Genomic DNA, 27,583 nt, shown 5'->3' with positions numbered 1-27,583 from the left:
CTAAACATTCCTTTTTAAAAATTTTGTCACTGAATCTATGACTTGCTTATTCCTCAAACTATATATAATTGGATTTAATAGAGGAATTATGATAGTATAAAATAGAGAGACCATCATATCTTGATCCTCTACTTGTGGAGATGCAGGGTGCACATACATGAAGAGAAGAGGACCATAGTACAGAGACACTGATAAGAGATGGGCTCCACAGGTGGAGAAAGCCTTTCTTATGCCTTTGGCTGACTTTTTTAAGATTGTGAAGAGAAGAAGTGTGTAAGAGACCAGAATTGTCAAAACAGTGAAAACCTGAATTGAACCAGAGAAAATAAAAACAATTAGATAATTAATTGAAGAATCAGTACAGGAAATCTTGAACAATGATATAATATCACAATAAAAGTGATGTATTATGTTGGAATTACAGAAGGTTAATCTGAATAAAAATCCTTCATGAATGAATGCGTGAAGAAGTCCACCAACAAATGACAAGACTAACAGATTTATGCATAGTCTGTTGGTCATTATTACTGGATAGAGTAAAGGTTTGCATATGGCTGCATAGCGATCATAAGCCATTGCTGCCAGGAGAAAACATTCTGTGGTTGCACTGATATTAAAGGAAAAGAATTGTACCATGCATTCAGACAGAGAAATGAATTTATTCTTAGCTAAGAAGTTGACCAGCATCTTTGGAATCACTGTGGATGATATAGATGCATCCACAAAGGCTAAACTCCCAAGAAATAAGTACATGGGGATATGAAGCTGGGGGTCTTTCCAGATGAGAGTAATCAACCCAAGGTTCCCCACAAGGGTGATGAGGAATATCACCAAGAACAGCAGGAACAGGGGGAGTTTCCACTGTGGTTGGTGTATAAGTCCTGTGAGAACAAATACTGTCAGTGAAGTTGCATTGTCCTTTTCCATATTCTCAGTGGATGTCCCCTAAAATGAAATATAGTATTATAAGAAAGCATTCACAATTTTAGAATGTGAAAATTGGAGCAGTAGAATAAAACCCATGCACTTATCAGAATGCCCTTTCAATTTTATTTAATGTTAATGTAAGGGAAATTATACCACAGATTAAAGAGATATAATAAACTTGATTATTTCTATTTAAATTGGAATAAATTAACAGATTTAAAAAACAAGAGGTCTTATAAGAAATGTTGGATTGGAGATATACCTCAGTTGGTAGAGTGCTTGCTTCACATGCACAAAGCCCTGGGTTCAATCCCCAGCACCACAAAAAAAAAAAAAAAAAAAAAAAAAAAAAAAAAAAAAAAGAAAGAAAAAAGAAAAGAAAGCAATGTTAAATTTGGAGAGACAATGTTAATGTGGGTCACAGGTGCAAGGTCCAGGGAAAAGATACTTGGAAGACCTGAATTGTGAAAAGAATTAAATGCAACAATACTGATATTATTCAACTGAGATAAAGCACAAACTTTTTAGGCACTGAAATTTTAAATTAGGAAGCAGCATTAAAAATATATTTAAAATAATTTTTAAAATATGGCAGTTGAGAAGATGAGTTTCTCGGAGGACAAACTGGCATCAGTTTTTCAGACCCAATCATTTATCAGAAATGTCTGGGGATATTTGTACAAAAAAAACAGATTGTGAGATATTATTAGAAAAAATTAATTAAGTAGTTTAAAATCATTTGCATTTTTTAAAAACAATCCCCAGGTGATTTAAATGCATCTGAAGTGATCAGACCATGTGTGATATGATATTGAGAGTGATGAGCACAAAGAGATAGATTAAAAAGAATTCATAAGAGGCTGGGATTCTGGCTCAGCAGTAGAGCACTCACCTAGCGTGTATGAAGCCCTGGGTACAATCCTTAGCACCACATAAAAATAAATAAATAAAGGTATTGTGTCCAACTATAACTAAAAAATAATTATTAAAAAAAGAATTTATAATATAGAGTTACTAGTATGCAGTGTCATAGCACCTGTGAATGGGAGGTCAGTAGAGGAAAGACAAATCATTTAATGAGATGTGTAGATGGTCATTAAAAATTGAGATTGAGAACTTTGAACATGCAAGTGGTATGTCCGAAGTAGTATTGAATCTATCAACGCTTAATAATGATAATGATGTGGATGTCATTGGAGTAATTGGAAGGCAGTGTTATGAATGGCCTATGGGTTCATGTATACACAAAGAAAAGAGAATAAAGACAAAGAAGACATTAAGGAACTTACATTATTATATATTATATTATTATAAAAAGGGGATGGAAAGCATTTACTACAAGGTCCACATTCAATACCTTTTCTGTCATATAGTCTTGGTGTCAGGCTGTGGCCATGTAGAAGGCAAGAAACTAGAAAGTCACTTTTCCATTCACCTCACATGTACATCCAAGGAGCTTGGCCTAGTTTCATCCAAGTAAATCCACCAGAGCCAGGTTGGGCTTGAAATATGAACAGAATCAGACAAAATTTCACACAGTAAAAATAATTTTAGTAGCATAGGTAGCCAAGGTAGCAATATTAAGACTCCAGGAAAAGTATCCTCCATTCACCAAGATGGCAGTGATAGTGTGAGCGGCGGTATCTGAAGTTCAACAGCAGTTACAACCCTCATTGAACTAGTGCATCAGAACATAATTTTGGTTATTGGTTGACTGCATTGCCTTTTCTGTTCCTGCCCATTTTTCTATCTGATTACTCCAATCTCCGTAGTGTTTCTATGTTAGCATCAGTTTCCATTCAACAAAATTATTTCCTGGTGCCAATCAAAATTCCAGGCTAGCTTCACTGTGAGGCCAAGGAGAGACAAGAAAGGGACACTGAGCAAAGTGTAACTGGACATTGAAAGATGTTATCCTAAAGAGAGAAAAATACTAAAAATGACAGAGTGATGTACAGAACCAAATGCCAAATTAAATGTTCTAGAAGGACCAGGAATCAGTGGGGGTCACTAAGTGTTGAAATTTTCAAAAATGTTAGTGGCTTTGATGAGACCAGATTCCTATCTGTGATACTGTTGAGGTCAGAAAATAATAAGAAATAAGTGGGAAACATGGCACTACAGTGAAGGGAAATAGAAAGTGTTTGGAGAAATATGGAGGACAGTAGGCATTTGTCTACTGTCCACTGTGATCTTTTTTCCTGTAGGACACATCCTAATAAAAATTTTCAAATAAAAGAGTAAACAAGTGACAGTAGAGGTGAGGAAGGACTCAAGAGAGAAAAAGAACAGAAGAAGTAAAAAGTGAAATTTGAGTGGGTGAAGGAAAAACAAAAAGGGGGAAAAGAAATAGGCAGAGTATAACAAAGACACAGAAACACAAGTCAAAGCACAGGGAGAGAGGAAGTACCAGAGGAAGAGGGCCAGAAACTAAATGAAAGGAGAGTCTTCGAGGCTTTCCTACAAACCAAAGTCAGTTTGCTATTGAATATGCCTTTGAAAACATATTTTGAATTTCAATTTTACTTCATAAATTTTGTGTTGTTGATATCATGGCCTGATTTTTCTTTTAATATTTAAATGTTACTTTATTTTCATTATTATGACAATTAGAACAAATTTCTCTAGAAAACTTGCTGATTTTATTTGAAAAAAACATTTCTCCTCCAGTTGTTTTTGGTTTGGTTTGGTTTCTTGGCATAATAAAATTCAGACAAAGACTAAATTCTGTATATTGGCAATATATATAACACCAGTATTTCCAGTTGTTAAATGAATTTTTGTATGAAAGAGTTTTACTTCTGTACAGTCCCAAGTCACAAAATAATTGAAAATTCTCAAATAAGCTTTTTTTTTTGTGGGTACTTAATGAAGTCATAAATGCAACAAAATGTAGGGGAGGGATATTTTCTACATATTTTTTAGGTATTGTCAGAAGAGGATGGAGGCTCAGGGGAGCAAAGATTTAAGTGACAGATCTTAAATTTTGATCAGAAAATATGATTAATTAAAGGAATAGTCTTTTATTGGAATCAGAGAAATTGTTTATATAATAATCATTATTTCTTATGTACTAAAACTCAATTTTAAATTTCTTATCATTCTAGTTCAGAAGTTAAAAGTTATGATGATGATAGTATGGTTAAAAAGATAATAAAGCATCACTAAGGAGAACAATTCAGGTTAAACTATTTTTTTTCTTATTTTTCTTACCATATATAATGACAATAATAAAATATATATATTATTCATTTTTAATATTATTTTACACCAGCTATGTTGGAATCCAAATTTAAAATTATTATAAATTAAGCAATATTTTAAACTTTCTGTATAAATAATAGTATATACTATAAAAATTCTTTCCTTCTTACCAATAATATTTTCAAATAAATTGCAGAGATCCTTAAAATATTCTGGACTTTCTAAAGCAGAAAAAAAATCACAGTAGTACAGGATTGGTAATAACAAAAGTAGCAGTTGATTGATTTTGGAGGTTTAACATTCCAGTCTCAGTAAAATTTTGTTTATATAAGTTTGCTACGGACACATGTATCAGCCAGTTGAATAATTATGTGCTTTTTTCCAGAACTAAAAAGCGTGGAGATCTGAATTTCCCCTAAGAGTACCAGTGTTCCCCATAGGACAAGTGAAGTTGTTCTACTGGGCACTGTGGATTTGGACATTTGTCTGTATTTATAAGAATTATACAATGTCTTGATATTGAAGTTCTATCTTGTCTTAGAATCAGATAATATTGTACCTCTAACTCTGTTTTACTTTTTAAAAGTTGTTTGACAATTTGGTATCCCTTGCATTTCCATGGGAATATTAGAATCATCTTGTCAATTCTGAAAGACAGCAAAATGTGATTTTGATTGTGATTTCATTAATCTATACTTACCTTTGAGGAAAACTGACATGTTTTTCAATATTAATTCTTCTGACCAAAACACTAAACATTTTTCTATTTATTTTGATCTTTAATCTCTCATAGAAGTTTTTTTTAAATTTATTTTTCACTGTATAGGTTTTGCACAACTTTTATCAGATTTATCACTGTTTTTATAAATTCTCATAAGTATTGCATATACTGTTTTAAATTTATATTTCGGACTTTATTACTAGTATGGAAATATAATTGATTTTTAAATATTGATTTTACATTCTGGAGAACTGATAAATTTATTTATTAGTTACAATAGTTTTTGTTTGTTTGCTTGTTTGTTTTTGTAGATTCCATTGGATTTCTCTTTGCACAATCATATCAATCTTTAGAACATGTAATACTTTCCAGTCTGGATAAATTCCATTTAATCTTTATTTAAATTAATTAATTAATTTTAACTCTTGTTTTCAATAAGAATTGCATATATTTAAGTTATAGTATGTAATGCTTAATGTACATAGATGATTAAGCAAATGAACATATCAGTCTTATCACTTGGCTGGTTACCTTTTTGATGTGCTTTCTGACAACACATGATATATATACTCTTCACAAATTTTCAGCATAATACAATATTATTAAATATACTCATTAAGATATAAATTAATTCACTAAATTTATTTAATTATGTGTAGTTGGTGTCCCAGAAGGAAGGTAATAGCCAAAAATATTGTTGAAGAAATAATGGCCCAATTTTATGATAAATATAAATTAAGAGATCAAAGAAAGTCAATAGCCCCACACAAGATAAATACAAACAAAACTGTACCAAGGCACATATTCAAATATCTGAAGGACATGATTGAAAAATACAGTATCCAATTAGGCAGAAAGGAGTGAAGGGAGGGGAGGGGGAATGAGGGTAGGAAGGATAATAGAATGAATTAAACATTATCACCCTATGTGCATATATGACTACATGACCAGTGTGATCCTGCATCATGTACAACAAGCCAAATTATACTCCATTTATGTGTGAAATGTCAAAGTGAATTCTACTGTCATGTATAATTAATTAGAACAAATCTTTTAAAAAGAAAAATACAGTATCCAGGAAAAAAAGAAAACCCACATCCTACACTGAGAAACAAAAACAAGAATAAGTAGATAGCTTGTCAGGAATTTCCAAGTCATAAAATAATTAAGAAAAAAAACATATTTAATGGCTGAAATAAAAAAGAAACTGTGATTCTAGAAGACTAAATGAAAATGTGTTTCAAAAATTAAAGAGAAGTACAGCAACAGTGGTGCATGCCTGTAATCCCAGCAGCTCAGGAGGCTGACATAAGAGGATGGCAAATTCAGAGCCAGCCTCAGTAATTACAAGGTACTAAACAACTCAGTGAGACCCTGTTTCTAAATAAAATACAAAATAGGGCTGGGAATGTGACTCAGTGATTGAGTGCTCCTGAGTTCAATCCCCACAATAATATATATATATATATATATATATATATATATATATATATATATATATATATATATATATATAATTTATTAGTTATAGTAACATATATATGTTATTTATTTATTAGTTACAATACATATATATATGAAGTTACTATATATATATATATATATATATATATATATGAAAATTTGTAAAGGAAAAGGTATAAAGATATGACTAAATACAAAAAGTGTTATTTTCTAGGTTTCTAGTGTCTTTACAAAGAACTGACTCTTTAAAGCACAAGTAATAGTAATTGCAAATTTTGCAAAAGAGACAAAATGGAGAGAAGTATACTGTTGGAAAGTTCTTACACAACACATACAGAAAATTTTATTTTTTCAAGTAAATTGTTATAAATTAAAACTGCATACTCTAAACTTAGAGCAAATATTCTTTTTAAAAAAATAGGTTTAACTAATAAACTGATACTAGAGGTAAAATTGATTTTTTTTTTGTACCAAGGAGACTGCACCCAAGTGCACTTAACCATTGAGCTACATCCCCAGCCCTTATTTGTATTTTATTTTGAGACTGGGTCTCTCTGAATTGCTCAGGACCTTGCTAAATTGCTGAAACTGGCTTTGAACTCAAACTCCCCAGCTGCTAGGATTACAGACATGTACCACCATGCCCAGCCAAAATTGAATTCTTAATAAACAATACAAAAGAATGCAACAGAAGAGTAAAATGAATCAAATAAGAGTGGGACAAATAAAACACAACAATGGAAATGTACAGGGAATCCTTCCTCTGGTGAGCAAACTCCTGGGGGTGGGGCGGGTTACTGGCGTTCTGTTTCCCACACTTGGAATGCTGGGCAGTTTCTCCTAGAAGCTAGTTATATAACTAATACAGGTGCAATATCTAGTTGCTATGGTAATGTTCTTCATGAAGAGGCCCTGTGCTATGGCCTTATCTGCCTGGACCTTGATCTCAGATACTCAGCTCCTGAGAATAAGGAACACCAAATAATAATGTAGTTATGGCATTAATGACATAAAGTAACCTATTGATATAAATAAAAGTTGGCAGTTTGGCCTCTCTGCCATTTTGCCATCTTCCCTGCCTCTGCATCTTGTTTCAATGTCTCTTTTTGCTTTTCCTTACACAACAAAATAGCATAGATGGTTGACTTAAATAACAGAAATTTATTTTCTCTGTCTCAAGGCCAGAAGTCTTATGGTGAAGATCTAAGGAAGGACTTTTTCTGGCTTGCTGGTCACTGTGTCTTCCCATGGCTGACCAAAAAAAAAAAAAAAAAAAGAGCAAGTTTTCTGGTATCTCTTCTTATAAGAATCCTTAATCTATCATGAGTGCCCATGGTCATGAAGTTATCTTGTTGATGAAAGCTCAGTCCTTGTCCCCAATGCCAATCCAATAATGAGGACACAGTTTTGAGAAAAAGTGAAAGAAGGTTTATTGCCTTGCTAGCAATGAAGAAACACAGGGGACTCCTGTCCCAGAGGCTGTGAATCTGCCCATCAGCAGGAACAGGCTTTTAAAGAGGTGATAAAAAGGCTACATTCCATGTGTTCTTTGTTGGAGTTGTAATTCACTTGTTAATTTGGGAAATAGTAATTTCTGAGATCTTCTGGTACCATCCCCAAAGTCTGGATTTTTTCATTTCTGTACTGTGTTTGCAATCAAGGACAGATAAATCTATCTAAAATGAGGAAGAAAGGTAATTCTGTTTCCCTTGAGATTAAGAAGTGAGAGAGACTAGGGAGGAGCAGGAAGATCAGAAGAGAAAGAAGCATGTCCATTTAAAAAAATAAGTTGCAGAGGCAGAGCAGCAAGTGCTATATTCAAAGAATAAAGTTGACTGCTATTACAGTTCCCCACTGTCAATTTCTACATTCCACTTCTATGGTAAATGGGTGATGATATCTCTGAATTGCTTCCTGCTGAGGGGGATGAAGTTGGGGGAAGTAACCCAAAGTCTTATTCTCTATCAGGTGGGGCATGGACAATTAAGAGAACCAACTTGGCAAAATGCTCTTCTAAGTTTTACATTTAACTAAGTTGAACTTTTAAAGTACAATTTAGAATGCAGAGCATATGGTAATAATCATAGGTCTGCATGGATTAACAAAAATAAAAGTATAGCCTTAAATCTCTTACATATTTAACAAACAATGCTAATCATAGAAATTGACTTAGTCAAAGCAAACAGATATAAGACAGGTCTTCAGACAACAGTGTGGCCCTTCTACATGAGATACAATGTATAAAAGAGAGCACTTATTGGTTATATTGCCTGTAAATTGCATAAACTTTCATTTTATAAACTTTTATATAACACTTGGATGAGGCTTAGACAGATAGTTTTCAGATACATACACATACTTAGTCACATATATTTTGGGTTATTACAACCTAAATAACTATTGTTTGTTTAACCAGTTATAATCTAAATAACTGTTATAACCTAAATAACTGTTGGTTGTTTAACCAGTTACAAAGCAGTCATTTAAGACTTTAAAACAGGTACAGACCCCAATTCCTTTAAGGTTTAGTTTTCCCAAGTAATAAAACCTAACAAATACTAGAAAATATCCATAGATAAGAGCAGATCAATGTTTCTGACTTTGCTTCATATCAGTAAATTAATGTCCAAATAACTTTGACTAGGCTAAATGTAGCCAATTTAATCACAAACACAAATTCTTTAAGATTCGCCTTCCACAAACCTTCTGCAACTTAGACATTTACAACTTACATCCTTAGGTTTGTCCTCATTCATATTTCATTTTAACACAAGAATGTCACTTTATCAGACAAAATATTTTCTTATCCAGAAGTATTTCTTTTACCTTCTGATTTTTCACACTAAAATATTTTCATGCATATAACTTTCTTTTCTAGTTTTAAACTCTTCCTTAAATTCATATTCTGAAATCAACCTTATGAATGTTATCTGTGCATTTTATTTACACAACAAATTTCATCCCATGTGAGGGTTGCACAATCCAGCATATACAAAAAACTCTGCCTTAATCTTTTTTCTCCCAAGTTACAATCAAGGTGTTAGAGCACAGGATATTTTTGAGCCTGACCTGTCTCCATTATCATTATCTCAATGCCATCAACTTTAAGTGAGTTCTTCACTGACAATTGTACCCAGGGGCTGCTTTGGGGCCTTTTTCTTATACTATGCATATTGATATTCAATGGAGGAGGCCCTTTTCTTCCTTTATAGGCTTCCTTGAAGATCCCTTTTCAGAGACTGCCTACAATACAGGGATTGGCCTTAGTTTCTGTCTTTTTCTTTTCTGGGTGTAGTCATTTATTCTGTCGGTCTACCCAGGTATTTAGTTTGATGGGATACTATTATAGCAATAACTGCTTTGCCCCAGTGATGAATATCCCCTTGCAAAATGGGACAACCTGTCAGATCTTAAAAGGGGAGACTATTCCTTTCCCCAGGTCATAAACTAACAGTGCTGAAACCTACTGCCAGATCTTTTGTGGCTAGCACACTCTATCCTCCAGAGGCAAAAAGGGCTAGAGGGCAGGGCAGAAGCCAAGTTCTCTTTGGCCATTTTTCTACAGCCCAGGCAAGTTTTCTGGAATTTTCCCAGTTTAGGGCTGGTGTCCTTGGCCCACAAGGAGTTCATCTGTGTCTGCCTAGGACCAGGCTGGCAAATAGTGCTGCTAGTGCCACGCTGGGTTCAAAACATTGATAAAAACTCTTTCTTCTGGTGTTCTAATATCCTTAAACAGAAGAGGCAGTGCCTTTTGGCAACTTCAAATTAGTTCCTGCCTGTTCGGACCTCTTATAGTGAAACTGCATAAATGCCTGTACAGGCAGATTCTCTTTCATATACTTTACCCCTGACAGACCAACTTCAACCTCAAGATTGTATAATAATTCATAAAAACCATTCAAATCCCAGATTGTGTTACAGTAAATGGTTTAGACTACTGGTAAGATCAGGGCAGCATGGGGATGGGGCTGAGGCTGAGGCTCAGTGGCAGAACACTGGGTTTGATCCTAAGCCCCACATAAAAATAAAGAAACAAAATAATGATATTATATCATATATATCTAAAAATATTAATTTAAAAAAATCAATGCAGCATGACCCATGTCTTAAAGGTCCAGTAACAGACAAAAAAAAAACAGACAAAAAAGATCATTAAAACCATAGGTGACAGGACACTTTAAAACAGACAGACCCACATGTACAAATTTCTTCCACTTATTTTATGTTTGATATATCAATTCCAACTGCAAGATTGTACAATAATACAGAAACCTATTTAAAAGCCAGATCATTACAGTTAAAATTATCTTGTATAGACTTATACCTATAGTTGGCTCTTTATTCAACTCACTGTACCTCTGACTGACCAACTCCAATTGCAAGATTGTACTAACAGAAACACAGAGAGACAATCAGAGAGAAGCCCCTAAACCATGGCCAACAGATGGGAACCTTTAAATTGACTAGCCAAGATCTTTCCCAAAAAACTACCTACTGGCTGTGTCTTACAGTAACAGATACAACAAAACAGACAACCAGAGGGAAATCCCAAGCCCAAGGCCAGAAAACAGATGAAAAGGGAGAACAGACCAAAAGGGGGTAAATATCCCTAGGTTTTCAATTCCCATTGACTCCTATACCAGTGGCATCACAGATGTCCTCAGAAAGAGGGACCAGAAGTTCCCACAAAGAAGAATCGGATGTGTGGAATCAAGGGTCTTGGCCTGCACACTTGAGGACTTACCAAATGGCCAAGGGAGTCAGGACTTTACTGAGGTCAGATTCCTTTTTCTCAAAGTGGACCATGATGGAGCAACCTGTACCATTTAGGGAGAGAAATGGGGAGTTCCCTGAAGCAAGGAGTTTCAGCATATGCTGGGAGGATCTCTCCATCTATCCCTTTACTCAGAGGAAGAGCTTCTCTGGTTCAACCCGAGGCAAACTCACCTATCTCCTAACTCTCCTACAGTTGGCTCCTAATAGTTTCACCAGCACCTTGAATCCTCAGCATGGAAGTGTGGTTCCTTGGAGAAAAGCTGGAACAGGGGCTGCTCTCAGGTCCCATTTGAGGTGCTAAAGTTCTTGCTGATACTTCAGTCCTTGTCCCTGATGCCAATCCCTCTCCCCCACTAGTTGAGAATGAGAACAAAACAGAGATAACAATTATCACTCTTTTTAGGCAGGATGATACTGGTGGCCTTAGTCAGTGCACTAAGGCAAGGGGGAAAAATGTAATGCCTGCAGATTGGAAAGGACAGAATAGAACTATTTTTGTACATACATGATTAAGACTCATGAATATAGAATTTTAATTGTAGTTATGAAATACATAAAATGAATAAATAAACTACAGTCAACTTATAAATATGTATTATAAATTTTTGGCACAAATATTAGAAAATCAAATTAATACAAAACACCATACACAGTTGCATAAAAACATGGTATTCTCAGGTGTGTATTTAGAAAGATGTGTGCAAGAGGTACATACTAAAAGCCATAAAGCATTGCTTAAGGGAATTATTCACTTCTAAATATGTTAAGATATGTATCGTGTTTACATATGAAAAACTTACTATTTCTAGAGATTTCAAATTACCCCAAATTAGTTGACATAATCAATGAAATCCAATATAAATTTTTGGTAGAAAGTTTGTATATTCAGATATACATATAGTTCGGTAAGTAGACAGATCAAATAATGTCAAACAATTTTGCAAAAATGAAATAAGTTCGAAAAATTCAAACAGCCTTGAGCTCTCAACCTGTAGTCCTGCCTTCTAGATTTTGAACACATGGTCCTAATAATGGTTAAAGTGAGTTCCTTAAGGGCTGGGGATGTGGCTCAAGAGGTAGCACGCTCGCTTGGTATGCGTGCGGCCCGGGTTCGATCCTTAGCACCACACACCGACAAAGATGTTGTGTCCGCCGAGAACTAAAAATAAATATTAAAAATTCTCTTTCTCTCTCTCTCCTCTCTCACTCTCTCTCTAAAAAAAAAAGTGAGTTCCTTAAAATACCTCGCTTTTTTGTTTCCATTTTTCTAGAGAATTCTGAACGATACATATGGGCAGTTGATTTTTCAGTCACTACTAGTTTGATTCAATGAGAAAACAGATAGTCTTTTCAATAAATACTACTAGAAAAACTGGCTAACTATATTGAAAAAATTAACTGCAACTCTTATTCATGATATACATATAAATAAATTGAAATAATCCTTAGAACTAAATGTTAAAAGTAAAACACTAAAATATCTAGAAGAAAACACTAGATAAAATCTCTGCAACTATAGGGTATGTACAAATTTGTTAAATGAGATATATTTAATGACCATAAAATTTTGATATGTGGAAGTTCAATGAAATTTGTGGAAAGTTCAATACTTGTGGAAACAGATTAAATGGATGAAAAGTAGATTTACCTTTGAAAATTTTTCTTACACATTTGAATGCATCTACTCAACATCTACAAAAATTTCAAGTCATTCTTAATAATGGAAAAAAGTATGATAGATATGCCAATGTCCACTGCAGTTTTTGTACATATATCTTTATACCTCAAATATTACAGAAACATCAGCATTAATAAGTATAAGTAATATGGACCATTTTTATATTTCTTCCTCTGTATCTCAAGTCAAGACAGCTAAACTGTTCTTATTATGAGCTACTTAAATTGTCAATTCAAACACTTAAACCATTACTTTCTTAGTATTGAGGGATATGATATGTCTACGTATTAGGCTTTATTGCCCAGGATATTGTATTAATTATAAGATGAACACCTTAATCCATTGAAATGTGTCCTACTAATATACATCCACTGATCCACAGCCCCTTACTTCAGTCACAGGATAATAAAGTCCAAACATTAACATATAACTAGTATAGTCAAGATCCATTTCAAGCCATCAGATAAAATTGATAAGAAACTATATTTCCTTTATTCTGCTTATTGTATGTTTTCAATCCTTCATTCTTCATCCAAGATATTATCCTTGATCCTTGTCAAAATGCTATTTCTAAGTCCTCTCAAATGTCCCCTTCCTTAACAACAGCTGTGACAGTCTGTGTTTTGGAGGCATTCCCTCTGCCTTCACAGCACTCTCCTCCCCCACCTCTGCCACGCCCAGTAAAATCTCCTTTGACTAAGTGTGAATGACAAATGCAGGAGGAAATAAATATATACTTTAGCTGTTTGCCCTATTAAACAAATTCCTAGCCAACTAAAATATAGCAATTACCTTTTACTGTATTTAAAAATTTGTGACATACCAACCCAGGAAAAAAGGAGGGGAAATGTGTTTTTCCAACCTACCCCAAAAAATCTTCTATTGCTCAGTTGATTGTGATTCCCTATGTTTCAACTCAATAACCTTTAAATAAAAGGGAATACAAGGTTTGACTCTACTGTCATTGAAACATGTTTACCAATTACTAAAGACAGACCTAAATTAACTCCTTGTTTAAATAAATAGCCAATTACAAAGCTATTGGATACTGGTACTGATGTTACAGTACTATCTCTTATGGTAGGAAACAAAAATGAACAAGTGTCCAAAAGTTCCCTGTGGCTACCATACGCTACCCTTTCCAATCCACAACAAATCATCACTCATGTTTATCCATTCTCCAAAGTCAACTCTTAAATACATTTAAAAATTTATTTTAATAAATCCCTAGAAAGACATAAACATGGTGATGTTAAAAATAAATCTAATAACTATCATGGACAAAAATATCCAGCTTTTTAAAACATTTAATTTCAGTATTCATCATGACTATTAAATTTTATACCTGACATTTCCAATTATACAGGCCTATCCTGTGTCTATATTTTATATACTTAATATCAAATTGACATTTAAACAAATAAACACTCATCAATTAACATTTAAATAAATATATAAATCCAAATAGTTTAATTCAAATCAACTAATATAAATGTCTTTAAAATTCTAACTCATATTTTTTTCCACAAATTTTTCTAGGTGGCCAAAGTCTTAAAAAAATGTCTAAAATGTAATATAATATCCATTGCTTCTAAATTTTTTAAACACAAAAAATTAATGCTATCATTTACATTTTTCTAATATTTTTAATTTTTACAATTAAAATAAATTCACATAAATAAGATTGCTCTTCATAAACATGACTTCTTAAATAAATAAATTAAAAATTACAGCTGATGCCTAACTGCTTTCTCCTTTTTTTTCCATTGTTAAAAAACTGATAGGTCTCTGCCTCCATTGTTTATTTAACTCCCTCCTTAAAACAGACATTACAAAAAATTAAGAAAAATTGTCAACAATTATGATAAATCAACTTTCAATATCTAATATTCCATTACCATCAGTAGTTTTTGTTAAAAAAAGTATACTTTTACAACAATAATTACTATTTATAATCAAAATTGTATGTATTCATCAGCTGGCTCACAGTGGCCCCAGCAACATCTAGCTGATTGGCTCCTCCACGGAGCTGCTCATTGGGGGACTTCTTTGGCTCCGCCCACACGACCCAGCCAATCGGCCTCAAGAACAGGAGGATTGTGGGAGGTGGTGAGGGTTGTGTGGGGGTGAGAGGCTTGTGGGAGGCCGGTGGTGGCAGTTGGGCTCTGAGGGGTTTTTCCTGAGGAGCTGTTTTGTTGCATTGAGAATGGCAACGATCATGGTGACCTACTCTGAGAGCATGAGTCCAGATGTGTTTTGTTTACATCAATGTCAAATAACACATTGACACTTCTTCAGAGAAATGAATGGGTGTTCATACCACCTGAGAGCATTGAGGGCAGCGAAATTACCAGGGTTTAAATTTCAAAACAGTAAAGGAGCTAAAAGAGGCTGTAACAACCTATGGTCCTCAAACACCCTTCACTGTAAGCTTGGTCGAATCCATTAACAACTTGAACATGACGCCAGCAGATTGGGCTAATATGTGTAAAGCTGTGCTAAATGGAGGTCAATACCTGTTATGGAAGGTTGCCAATGAGGAATTTTGCAAGGACACGGCTAAGCGAAATGCAGCAGCTGGTTATCCTCAGAGAAATCTAGATATGTTGTTAGGAAAGGGGCCTTATGAGGATCAGCAGCAACAAATTGCATATGATCCTGCCGTATACTCACAAATTGCTGCAGAGGCGATTAGGGCATGGAAGACTTTACAAGGACATGGAGGTTTACAAGGTCAATTATCTAAGGTAATACAAGGAGCTAATGAACCTTACGCTGAATTTGTAGACAGGCTTATTCAAATAGCTACCAGAATTTTTGGGAATACAGAACAAGCAATGCCATTAATAAAACAACTGGCTTATGACCAAGCAAATCGTTGGTGCAGAGATATCATTAGACCATGGAAACAGGAAGATTTAAACATATATATTAAATTATGTAGAGACATTAATGAACAAGAGCAAGTCATGGCAGCTGCAGTAAAACAGGCTTTAGATGCCAGAGACATTAATGAACAAGGGCAAATTGTGGCAGCTGCAGTAAAACAGGCTTTATATACCAGGCCAAGAACATGCTACAATTGTCAGGAAACAGGACATTTTAAAAGGAATTGCCCCATAGGAGGAGGGTTTAACAAAACTAGGTATCAAAGGAGTAGAATACCGGGTATTTGCCCACGATGCCATAGAGGGAGACATTGGGCTAATGAATGCCGTTCTCAAACCACCATAGAGGGTACTCCATTACATTGGGCTAATGAATGCCGTTCTCAAACCACCATAGAGGGTACTCCATTACATTGGGCTAATGAATGCCGTTCTCAAACCACCATAGAGGGTACTCCATTATCAAAAAACGAACAAGGACAAGGTGTTTATCCACAATATCGTGGACAAAGGCATCGGGCTCCGTTGCCAAAAAATGGACAGGGGGCCCCAATGCTCCGGGGCCCCAAACCACAAATATACGGAGCACTGGAGGAACCCAGCAACCCCATCAGGGTAGTGCCCAGGACACATTGTCCATCAGATCCCTCATCAGACAAACCAGAAGGAACGCAGGGTTGGACATCTGCGCCTCCGCCAGATCAGTACTAACTCCAGAGATGGGAGTTCAAATCATTCCCACAGGGGTAAAAGGACCTCTTCCCAAAGGAACAGTAGGCTTATTATTAGGACGCAGCTCTTCTACTCTAAAAGGACTTTTGATAAGTCCTGGGGTAATTGATCCCGATTATGAAGGTGAAATAAAAATTATAGCCAGTTCTCCAAACGGTATATCAATAATTTCACCAGGAGATAGAATAGCACAGTTACTAATAATACCAAGCTTACATGATAAATTTTCCAGTCATGCTGTAGAAAGAGGTTCCAAGGGATTAGGCTCCACAGGTGTAGATTGGGCTATGCTTTCTTTAAATTTAGATTCTTGCCCCATGCTAAAACTAAATATTCAAGGACATGAATTTAATGGGCTACTGGATACAGGTGCAGACCTTAGCATCATCTCTCGTCAAGAATGGTCAAAACATTGGCCATTACAACAAGCCACTCAAATGCTTCGAGGCCTAGGAGTGGCGACTAATCCCGATAGAAGTGCAATGGTATTAGATTGGAAGGATCCTGAAGGATGTGAAGGAACTATACAGCCATATGTATTGGATCATCTTCCCATAAATTTATGGGGATGAGATGTCTTAGATCAATTAGGTTTGACATTAACAAATAACACCAATCAAAATGCACCCACTATTATGGCTAGACAAGGTTTTAGGAAAGGAAAAAGATTAGAAAAACAAGAACAAGGTATAGCAGCACCAATACAAATAGATCAAGGAACAGACAGACATGGGTTGGATTTTCACAAAGGGCCACTGAGACAATAAAAATTACATGGAAATCAGAAATACCAGTATGGGTTCCTCAGTGGCCCTTGACTAAAGAAAAGATACAAGTAGCCCATGATCTGGTCAAACAACAATTAGCGGAAGGACATATACAACCTTCTGTATCTCCCCATAATACTCCCATTTTTGTCATCAAAAAGAAATCTGGTAAATGGAGATTATTGCAAGACTTAAGAGCCATTAATAATGAAATGGTCATTATGGGACCTGCTCAATCGGGGATTCCTCAATTGTCTGCTTTGCCAAAAACTTGGTAGGTTTTAGTTATAGATATTAAAGATTGTTTTTTTTCAATTCCAATTCATCCTGAGGATAGTCCACGTTTTGCATTTACTATCCCTGCACTAAATCATGAAGGTCCTGATCAGAGATATGAATGGAAAGTACTCCCTCAAGGGATGGCTAACAGCCCAACTATGTGTCAAATTTATGTTAACAAAGTAATCCAGCCACTTAGAAATCAAAATCCTGAACTACAAATATTGCACTATATGGATGATGTATTATTAGCACACAAAGCTAAAAACACATTGCTAGAATGTTATGCCACACTTACAAATTTATTAAAAAAATTATAATCTAGAGATAGCAATAGATAAAGTACAATTAAATTTTCCAATTAATTATTTAGGAGTTCTATTATCCTCAACCATGGTCTGTCCACCAAAAATTCAAATACAAGTAGATCAACTCAAATCACTTAATGACTTTCAAAAGTTATTGGGAGACATAAACTGGATAAGGCCTTATCTAGGTACTCCAACAGGAGAATTAGGACCTTTATTTGATATCCTAAAAGGTCCATCAGATCCAAATTCACCCCGAATGTTAACGCCTGAAGCAAGAAAGGCATTAAAAATCATTGAAACATATATGGAAAATATGCATTTGGATAGAATTGATATAAGTTTGCCATTATTATTTATTGTACTACCAACAAAAATATTCCTACAGGAGTATTTTGGCAAGAAGGTCCATTATTATGGATACATTTATCTTATTCTCCTAACACTATTCTTACTAGGTATCCTGAGGCTGTAGGACAATTAATACTCAAAGGAATAAAAACAGCAAAGGGAGTATTTGGAATTTCTCCCAATAAAATTATTACTCCATATACTATGAATCAAATTGATGAATTAGCTAATGAGTTAAATACTTGGGCAATAATCATGTGCAAATCTAATGTTTCATTTGATAACCACTTACCATCTAATCCTTTATTGTCTTTTTGGTCATTGCATCCTGTAATTTTTCCAAAAATGACAAAAAAAACACCTATCATGAATGCTCCAAATATATTCACTGATGGGTAAAATAATGGTACAGCAGCAATAGTTACACCTGATCAAACTTTTACATTTTTAGTACCCAAACAATCAGCTCAAAAGGTAGAGCTTAATGCAGTATTACAAGCTTTTGTGATGTTTAAAGATTCTGTATTTAATTTATTTTCTGATAGTCAGTATATAGTTAATGCTATAGTATCCCTTGAAGATGCTGGTAGGATTTCCCCTTCTTCTACTGTTTTCTCTTTGTTTTCCACTATACAAAGTTTAATCTGGGACAGAAAAGATCCATTCTTTATAGGACATATCAGGGCACATACAGGATTGCCTGGAGCCCTTAGTTTGGGCAATGATTTAGCAGATAAAACTACACATGACATACATATTTTCTCTACACTAGAAGAAGCTATAAATTTTCATAAAAGGTTCCATGTCAATGCTAATACTTTACAAAAGCATTTTAAAATAACTAAGGAACAAGCTAGACAAATAATAAAACAATGTCAAAATTGTGTGACCTTTTTACCACAAGTTAATCTTGGAGTCAATCCTAGAGGATTGATACCTAACCATATTTGGCAGATGGACGTCACACACTTGCCAGAATTTGGAAAATTAAAATATTTGCATGCTACAGTTGATACTTCTTCTGGATTTTTGATGGGCTCCCTTCATGCCGGAGAAAAAACTAAAGATGTTATAGCTCATTGCTTACAAAATTTTGCCACTGTGGGCATTCCAAAACAGTTAAAAACAGATAATGCCCCTGGTTATACTTCTACCTCTTTTAAACAATTTTGCTCATCATTTGGCATTACTCATATAACAGGAATCCCATACAATCCACAGGGACAAGGCATAGTTGAAAGAGCTCATCAAACTATTAAAATGTACTTATTAAAGCAAAAAGACGGAATTGGGAAGGGGTATATATTCCCCAAAGATAAACTTAAAATAACCCTTTTTACTCTAAACTTTTTAAATTTGGATTCATCAGGACTTAGTGCTACAGAAAGGCATATGTGTCCAAAAAATGTACATAAGCCCAAGGTATTTTGGAAAGATATTCTAACAGGACAATGGAAAGGTCCTGACCCAGTAATTGTCTGGAGTCGGGGGTCTGTTTGTGTGTTTCCACAGGAAGAACAGCAGCCAGTTTGGATTCTGGAGAGATTAACTAAAGTCCTGACCTAGTGATTGTCTGGAGTTGGGGGCCTGTTTGTGTATTTCCACAGGGAGAACAGCAGCCGATTTGGATTCCAGAGAGATTAACTAAAGCGATTTCTAAAGACCAAAAAGAAGATGATTTGGCTCAAATCCATAACAGCTGTTATCCAAAACTCCAATTTGGCTATCCTTACATCTGCGACAGAACCAGGATGCTTTTTTCAATATCTATTTTATTATTGCCCTTTCCCATATCATGAAGTTCTATTTTGTTTTTTGAGCTCATACAGACCTAGGTTAATGTTTTGCTGATCAGTTCTATTTTTTTTTTTTTTTTGACTATAGAGTTTTTAAACATTGCAATGGAGATTTCACCTGTAAAAAGTTATAAGGCCTTTACTATTATGTTATGTGTTATATGTATTATATTATGTGTGCACACTTGTGTTTTGTGTTATATGTTTGAATGTACGTATGTCCATATATCATATATGATGAGCGCTCATGAAAAAATGGATCCAAATATTTTTTTTTATTCACGTGATTTAAATGGTTTAATTTAAATTGGGTAAATAACTATTAAGAATTGTTTTAATATGTAAACAAAAAAGGAGGTTAACAGATCTGTTTGTTTACTTTCACCTTTCCTTTTCATTATATTTAATAATTCTCACCTTACCTTTTCATTATATTTAATAATTCTCTTCAAGATAATGTAAATTGTTAAGAAAATTGTTTTCTTTTAGTGTCTTCTGGAATGTTACACAATTTTTTCTTTAGCCATTATTGCCAGAATTCCTATCATCATCCCAGTGCCGGTGAAGACAATGTAAATTGTTAAGAAAATTGTTTTCTTTTAGTGCCTTATGGAATGTTACATAATTTTTTCTTTAGCCATTATTGCTAGAATTCCTATCTTCATCCCAGTGCCGGTGAAGACAAAGATAAAACTAATCTACAGCTTCTGCAATAGCCATCACTGAACTGCTTGCAGAACTTGCCTAGACTATGTGCAGAACTTGCCTAGACTTGCCTAGACTATGCATTGTGAACTATCTGTTGGTGCAGCAACTTGTGGTAGTGTTGGGGTATTTTTGCTGATGATGTCATTGGTGGTACAATTTTTCCAACAAGAGCCATCAATTGGCTTGGTGTATCTTCCTCCCTTCTGCTTCAAAGACCTCTCCACAGGTGTGGCTGAATACTGGACCGGTAGTCAATGACGGGTAAGATCCAATTACAATGGTACCAACCTAAGACAGGAGGCTGACGCCCTGAGGTCAGCTCATCCGAAGACGGGTAAGGACCATATGTAGTATTCGACAACCTAAGGCAGGCACGGTCCCCAAGCCACATGCTTGTTGTTTAAACAGAGAGGGGGAGATGTTGAGAGCCACAGCCAAAGGGGCCCCAGCAAACTTCCAGCTGCCAGCAAACTTCCAACTGCCGGCTGATGATTGGCTCACAGCAGCCCCAGCAACATCTAGCTGATTGGCTCCTCTGCGGTGATATTCATTGGGCTGTTTCCCTGCCCTTCAGACTGCCAGCTGATGATTGGCTCACAGCGGCCCCAGCAACATCTAGCTGATTGGCTCCTCTGCGGTGATGTTCATTGGGCTGTTTCCCTGCCCTTCAGACTGCCAGCTGATGATTGGCTCACAGCGGCCCCAGCAACATCTAGCTGATTGGCTCCTCCACGGAGCTGCTCATTGGGGGACTTCTTTGGCTCCGCCCACACGACCCGGCCAATCGGCCTCAAGAACAGGAGGATTGTGGGAGGTGGTGAGGGTTGTGTGGGGGTGAGAGGCTTGTGGGAGGCCGGTGGTGGCAGTTGGGCTCTGAGGGGTTTTTCCTGAGGAGCTGTTTTGTTTGGTGTTTTTAGTTCTAAAAATAAAGTTTGTTTCCTTTGACAAGTGGCTCCTGAATTGTGCCCAGCCAGACTGCGGCATGTATTAAAATACTTATATTCTCCTCACTTTCAGTCCATAATATTTTGCCTTTTGCTGATATGTATACTCAATTAATTGTTAATGGTCATACTAAAATTTTATCTTTAACAGACACAAATATTCATGTTTTATGCCTTACTTATTTTAAAAAAAACAATATTACTTCTCCCATGCTTACAGTTTTTCTCCTACTATCAAACTACATTAACAAATTTTTTTAGCACCAATTGCTTTTCACATGGCTCTTGATGGACAATTCTCTTTGTTATGTCATGTTACACATTTTCCCTTTCCCTTGATTTCTAGCATTTCTCTTATAAATCAATTAACAATATATACAAATAAAGATAAGCAAAAAAATACTTGTTTTTATTAATGATAAACCAACTGCCTCAAATCTCTCCACAACAAACTAAATTAACTGCCATTATCCTACCATTAAAATTATCATCTACGACTTTAAACATCATTACAGCATTACATATATTACAGCATTTCCCAGTACTACAACTCTGATTATCAAACCTCCCAATCACAGTGGACCCTTGGGGAATCCTCAAACAACATACAAGCCATAGTAACATGTATTGTGTTTCAGTTTCTATAACATCAGAAAACTTTCATCACCTCAAAGCAATTCAAGTTTGATCAGTCATACTTTGAATTTCCCAGCTGAAGTACTGCAGGCAGACTGTGAAATGTTCACTCTGCTGCCTTAACTAGAAGCCTCTTGTATACCTTTTTTACCTGCTTTATTTTACCAGTACCTTTGGACATATTAAACAGAAATAAATAAACAAAATAGAGTCTTTACAAGGAGGCAAGTACAATTGAATGAACTGCCAGGACTTTTCCACCTTCTAAATAATAAGTCACCACCATATTTTATATATAACTTCACCAATTTATTTCTATTTCTTCCTAATTTTATTACCCATAAGAAATTCCATATGTCTAGACTATACAGCTAGACTTTTTCTTTTTTTTAATAGCACAGATATTTTATTCCATCATTGAGACTCAGGAATATCAGATTATTAACAAGTTTGTCATGGCTGTCTATATAATGCTCTGTTCTTCTAAAAGGAAGACTATGTAATGCCATCAAGCATGATGAGCTTACCTTGCCATTAAATTCATTATAGTTTATATTAGTCATTTACCATCAAGAATAATTCTATGTTTTATATATATTAAATCTAAAGTATCTTCATTTAGAACATTTCTACTACCTCTGCAGGGATTATTCATCAACCCTTAGATGAATCAATTAGGCAGGCACTCTTTTTAGCGTAAGCCTATTAAATTTTTACTTTAACCATTGTGTGTCATTATTTAGAATGAGAATACATACTAAAGTTCATAGTTTTCAGGCCATACAATTCCCTCCATTAGACTTAATTGACTCCCTATTACAATGTTACTCCATTGATCATGCAGTCACAGTATCTAGGTTAGCAAAAACTCATCAAGTTTCCACTGTTCATCTGATGGCAAGATGCCCTAATTATTTATCTGAAATCTACTTTCTAGGTCATTGGGCCCTGTTCTTCCACCATTGGACAGCAAATATGTTGCATTTCACTTAATTGATAAATATAATATCTGTCAGTTTCCCAGGAAATATCTCATGGGTCATATCCTACTTTATGCATTTTCTTCATCTTAGCTAAGTCAGATTTATTTATTTGGATTTTCCTAATAGGGTTCCTATTCTGATAATGCTATTATAAGAATTAAACAGTGTTTTTAGCCATTTTTCCTGTTTGCTTTTATTAATTTACTTTGCTTAATCCTACAGGTTTGAAGCTATATTATCTAAATTTTATTCATAATATTTGCCCCCCATAATTTGCCTAAAAAAGAGTCTCAACTGAAACAAAGTCAAACCAGTATCAATCTTAGAGATTCTCTTTTCTTATCCTTTAGCACATTGGTTATTTCATAAGACCACAGTCATAGATTTAAAGTGTTCTGTGACAACCAAACTCACAAGAAGTGATAGACTCACCCAATGTCTATTTAGCCAAGTATATTATCCAGGTATATGTAGCTTTGAGCAAGAACACCACATAGGAAAGTAGCAGCACTGTAAGGCTTGGATACCCAAATATACCTTCCTATGCCCCATCACTAAATGCAATCTGATATCAGTACAGATCAAATTAGCACAGAGACATGAAGGTCGAGGGTCTCTCAGTATGAGTTAACATAAGTAATTTGTTTATCATCTTGCATCTAGAGGGATATATGACTTACCTCCATTGTCAGTGCATCTATATTCAGTACATTATACCATATAAAATCTTGATAAGTGTAACAATATACCTATGATGATTTCAGATCAGCAATCAGTTCAGACCAATTCCAGCAAACTAAATGACTACTATGCATTGTTATCAATCACTTAATTGATAATATAATACCTGCCAGGTTCCCAGGAAATATCTCATGAGTCATATCCTACTGTATGCATTTTCTTCATCTTAGCTAAGTCAGATTTAGTTATATATCATTTTGATGTTCCATACTTGATTCATTCCAGCTTCCAATTTTCTTCTGAAGATCCACCAATATTTTTTATTATCCAACTTTTCCTAATTATTCTAACTAAGCAATACATTTCTTCCTAAGGATGTATGATAACAAAAAGAGAATTCCATTTCAAGGTTGTCTAAATGTCAGTTCCTCAGGGAGAATTTCAATGTAGAGGAAAAAATTACAGTTAAATTGATAACAGTTTCCATACATGATAATATTTTATAATAGCTGAGATTTTGTTTAAAATAATCCTGATAAATTACATATTATATGTGTAATTTAAAAGTTAAAGAAAAAGTGAAAAATATTTTTGTTTCATGTACTCTGACTAAAAAATTTTCTACCATGTAAATGAAGAAAATTTAGCTTTTGACATAAATCATTGGAAGTATTTAAGAATTACCTTTAAAATACTAATAATAAATTATAAAAATAATATATTAAATAGAATAATGAATATGCTAAGAAAATTATGATTTAGTTACCTTTTGCACAATGATTCATGTATACTATATGATATTGCTGAAACTTTCCTGCAAATACAGATCAAATTTAAAAGACAACAAATTAAATCATGTGGATTATTTTTAAAGACATTTTTATTTTGTTTTGTTATTGAAGACCTACTGGAAACAATCTTAAGACAATGTAGACAATTTGAGTTTTTCCAAGAAACATTTTTGATAGATGTATGATAGAAAATATTTATTGTATGTCTATTCTTTAGATAAATCTCATGGTATTTTTCTTGGAACTGTTGACTTATTAAAAGCTAAAGTGTTTTACAAATGCTCAAGCAAAAGCATACATTCATTCCTCAAAAAAAATAACCTAAATTTTCATTTGGTATTATTATTTTTTCAAAGTAAATATGCTGAAAAAAACACATTGCTCAAGAAATATGACTGTTTTACTAAAAAGCTGAGAAAACTATTTCTATATAATAATAGTAAAATATAATATTGTGCCAGTGAAATCTCACTCATTAATTTACTTACTATTCAGGAAAATGATCATTTTAATAAAGAAAAAAATTCCCCACCCCTTTCTCTTACTCTCTCTCTCTCTCTCTCTCTCTCTCTCTCTCTCTCTCTACACACACACATAGAAATCATTGTCACATATTTTATTCCTATCTTTAATAGCAAATCTGTTTCTTATTTCTTAGCTAGTCTCCTTGCTTTCTGCCCAGTCAAGTCCTACCTCAAATCATAGGAATAACAATGCAATCATAAGGCTGATCTCTGAAATCACCTTTATTACACAAAATATTTTAATATTTATACATTAATAAATATAATGTCACATGTGATATTCTTGATAAAATACATTCAGTTGTATAGATGATCTATGAATCATTTTGATGTTCCGTACTTGATTCATTCCAGCTTCCAATTTTCTTCTGAAGATCCACCAATATTTTTTTATTATCCAACTTTTCCTAATTTTTATAACTAAGCAATACAATTCTTCCATAAGAATGTATGCTAACAAAAAGAGAATTCCATTTTTAAAACTCAGCTAGAATTTCTGTGCATGGCAGAGAAACACAAAGACTTATTAATTTGCAAATCCAGAAGAGTGGGCTATGCTTATTTAAATATATAAGTAAATATATATGCCAGCATCAGTTAAAATTATTTCTCAATAAACATTTTTCACTGTTTCACTATAAAATTGCCAATTATTTCTTGTAAATATGGAAGTCCCTAGGTAATCTAACTAATTGGCCAAAGCTAAAAGCTTAGATAAAATTGAGCACAATGTTTTCAAATAAGTTTCTTATGGGCAATATTACCAAACTTGCACTGGGGCCATATCCAAGGACACATAATGTAAAGTTGGTTTCCTTCATGCAGAGTTTATGGACTGTGTGTTAAAATTGCAGAGTAGTGGCTAATTCATAGCACTGGGGCTTTTCTTTAAGACTGGAAAGAAATAGTCTGAAAGCTCTGTGACAAACATTTATTTCTTCATAATTTTTCTTACGGTACCTATAACCTCTTTGTTCCTCAGGCTATAAATAAAAGGATTTAGCAGGGGAATTATTACTGTGTAAAATAAAGAATACATTTTTTCCTTGTCCTCAGTTGGTCCAGACCCATGGTGCACATACATCAAGAAGAGCATGCCATAGAACAAAGAGACAGAGAGCAGATGGGCCCCACAGGTAGAGAAGGCTTTGCTTCTGCCCCTTTCATTCTTCTTTTTCAGGATAGCAAAGATGACATAGCAATATGAAATGATAATAGTCATAAAAGTAAAGATTTGTATAATGGCTGAAAAGATTAAAACCAGACGTATATTAACTGTAGGATCAGTACAAGAAATTTTGAATAGTTGTAAAATTCCACAATAGAAATAATGTATGATATTGGACTTGCAGAAAGTTAATCTAACTAACAAACCCACATGAATTGCTGAATGCAGAAAACCAACTAAATATGAAGCACCTATAAGCTGACTACAGAGGCTATTGGACATCATCACTGGATACAGCAAGGGATTGCAAATAGCCACGTAGCGGTCATAGGCCATCACTGACAGAAGGAAACATTCTGTGGTAGCACTGGAGCCAAAACAATAAAACTGTGTTAAGCACTCAGCTAGGGATATCTTATGATTCTTAGATAAAAAGTTGATAAGCATCTTGGGGGTCACAGAGGATGAAGTGCTTGCATCAGCCATGGCTAAACCACTGAGGAATAAGTACATGGGGGTGTGAAGGTGGGGGTCCTTCCAGATGAGAGCAATCAGGCCAAGGTTGCCCACCATGGTGATGAGGTAGATCACAAGGAACACCAGGAACAGGGGCACCTGCAGCCCTGGATGGTCTGTAAGTCCCATGAGAACAAACTCAGTCGCCAGAGTCATATTTTCTTCTGCCATATTTGATCTGGACAATCACTAAAATGTAAGATCAAGTAACAGAACAGTCAAAAATGAATCATAACAACAGTGATTGTTTTTGTGATTATATGTTCCTAAGAGATATTTCTCATCTGATTAGTAGTTTTAAAATTTTACTTTTGTCTATTTTATATCTATTTTCAATTCTCCACAATGAATTATCAAACTGATAATTTAATACTTAGGGAACAAGAGATATTTTAATGTGTGAAAACATTAAAAATATTATTTATCTAAATGTAAAATAAAAATTTAGGCTGTTTCTCTAAAAAATTAAAGATGAGCATAAGAAACAATTGTGACACGCTATTTTATTTCACTGAAAATAAATGAGGAACTAATTTTTTAGAATTCTAACATTAAATACTCACAGAGAATCCTAATATACACAACAAATCAAAATAAATTGTTGAAAAATTAAGAAGCATAAAAGATTTTGCCCTGAATATACTGCTCCAATTTTCTTCATAAAGTCCAATTACCAAATTATTAATATTCCTGCTTTTAGTTCCTACAATATATCATTCAACCAAGAACCAGTAAGCTTTA

The 27,583-nt window shown here is 34.4% G+C and overlaps 1 protein-coding gene across 2 annotated transcripts; it reads right to left on the bottom strand.

The window, feature by feature from the left end:
- LOC308653875 (olfactory receptor 5H19-like) lies at positions 1–27,013 on the bottom strand (the record flags this gene model as incomplete). 2 transcript variants are annotated; one of them, XM_081302632.1, is made up of 2 exons in its annotated part: positions 1–765; positions 26,852–27,013. In XM_081302632.1, 2 exons carry the CDS (start codon positions 27,011–27,013, stop codon positions 1–3), a joined length of 927 nt encoding a protein of 308 aa, XP_081158758.1. The 2 variants fall into 2 exon arrangements, with proteins under 2 accessions (XP_081158758.1, XP_081158757.1); XM_081302631.1 differs by lacking the exon at positions 1–765 and having other exon boundaries at positions 26,090–27,013.
- Between the last annotated feature and the right edge of the window lie 570 nt (positions 27,014–27,583).

The sequence above is a fragment of the Spermophilus citellus genome, assembly GCF_964194105.1.
Source record: "Spermophilus citellus genome assembly, chromosome: 7".
In the NCBI taxonomy this organism is placed as follows: Eukaryota; Metazoa; Chordata; class Mammalia; order Rodentia; family Sciuridae; genus Spermophilus; species Spermophilus citellus.
Note: the sequence above shows the minus strand (reverse complement) of the source record. Positions and strands in the feature narration are given on the sequence as shown.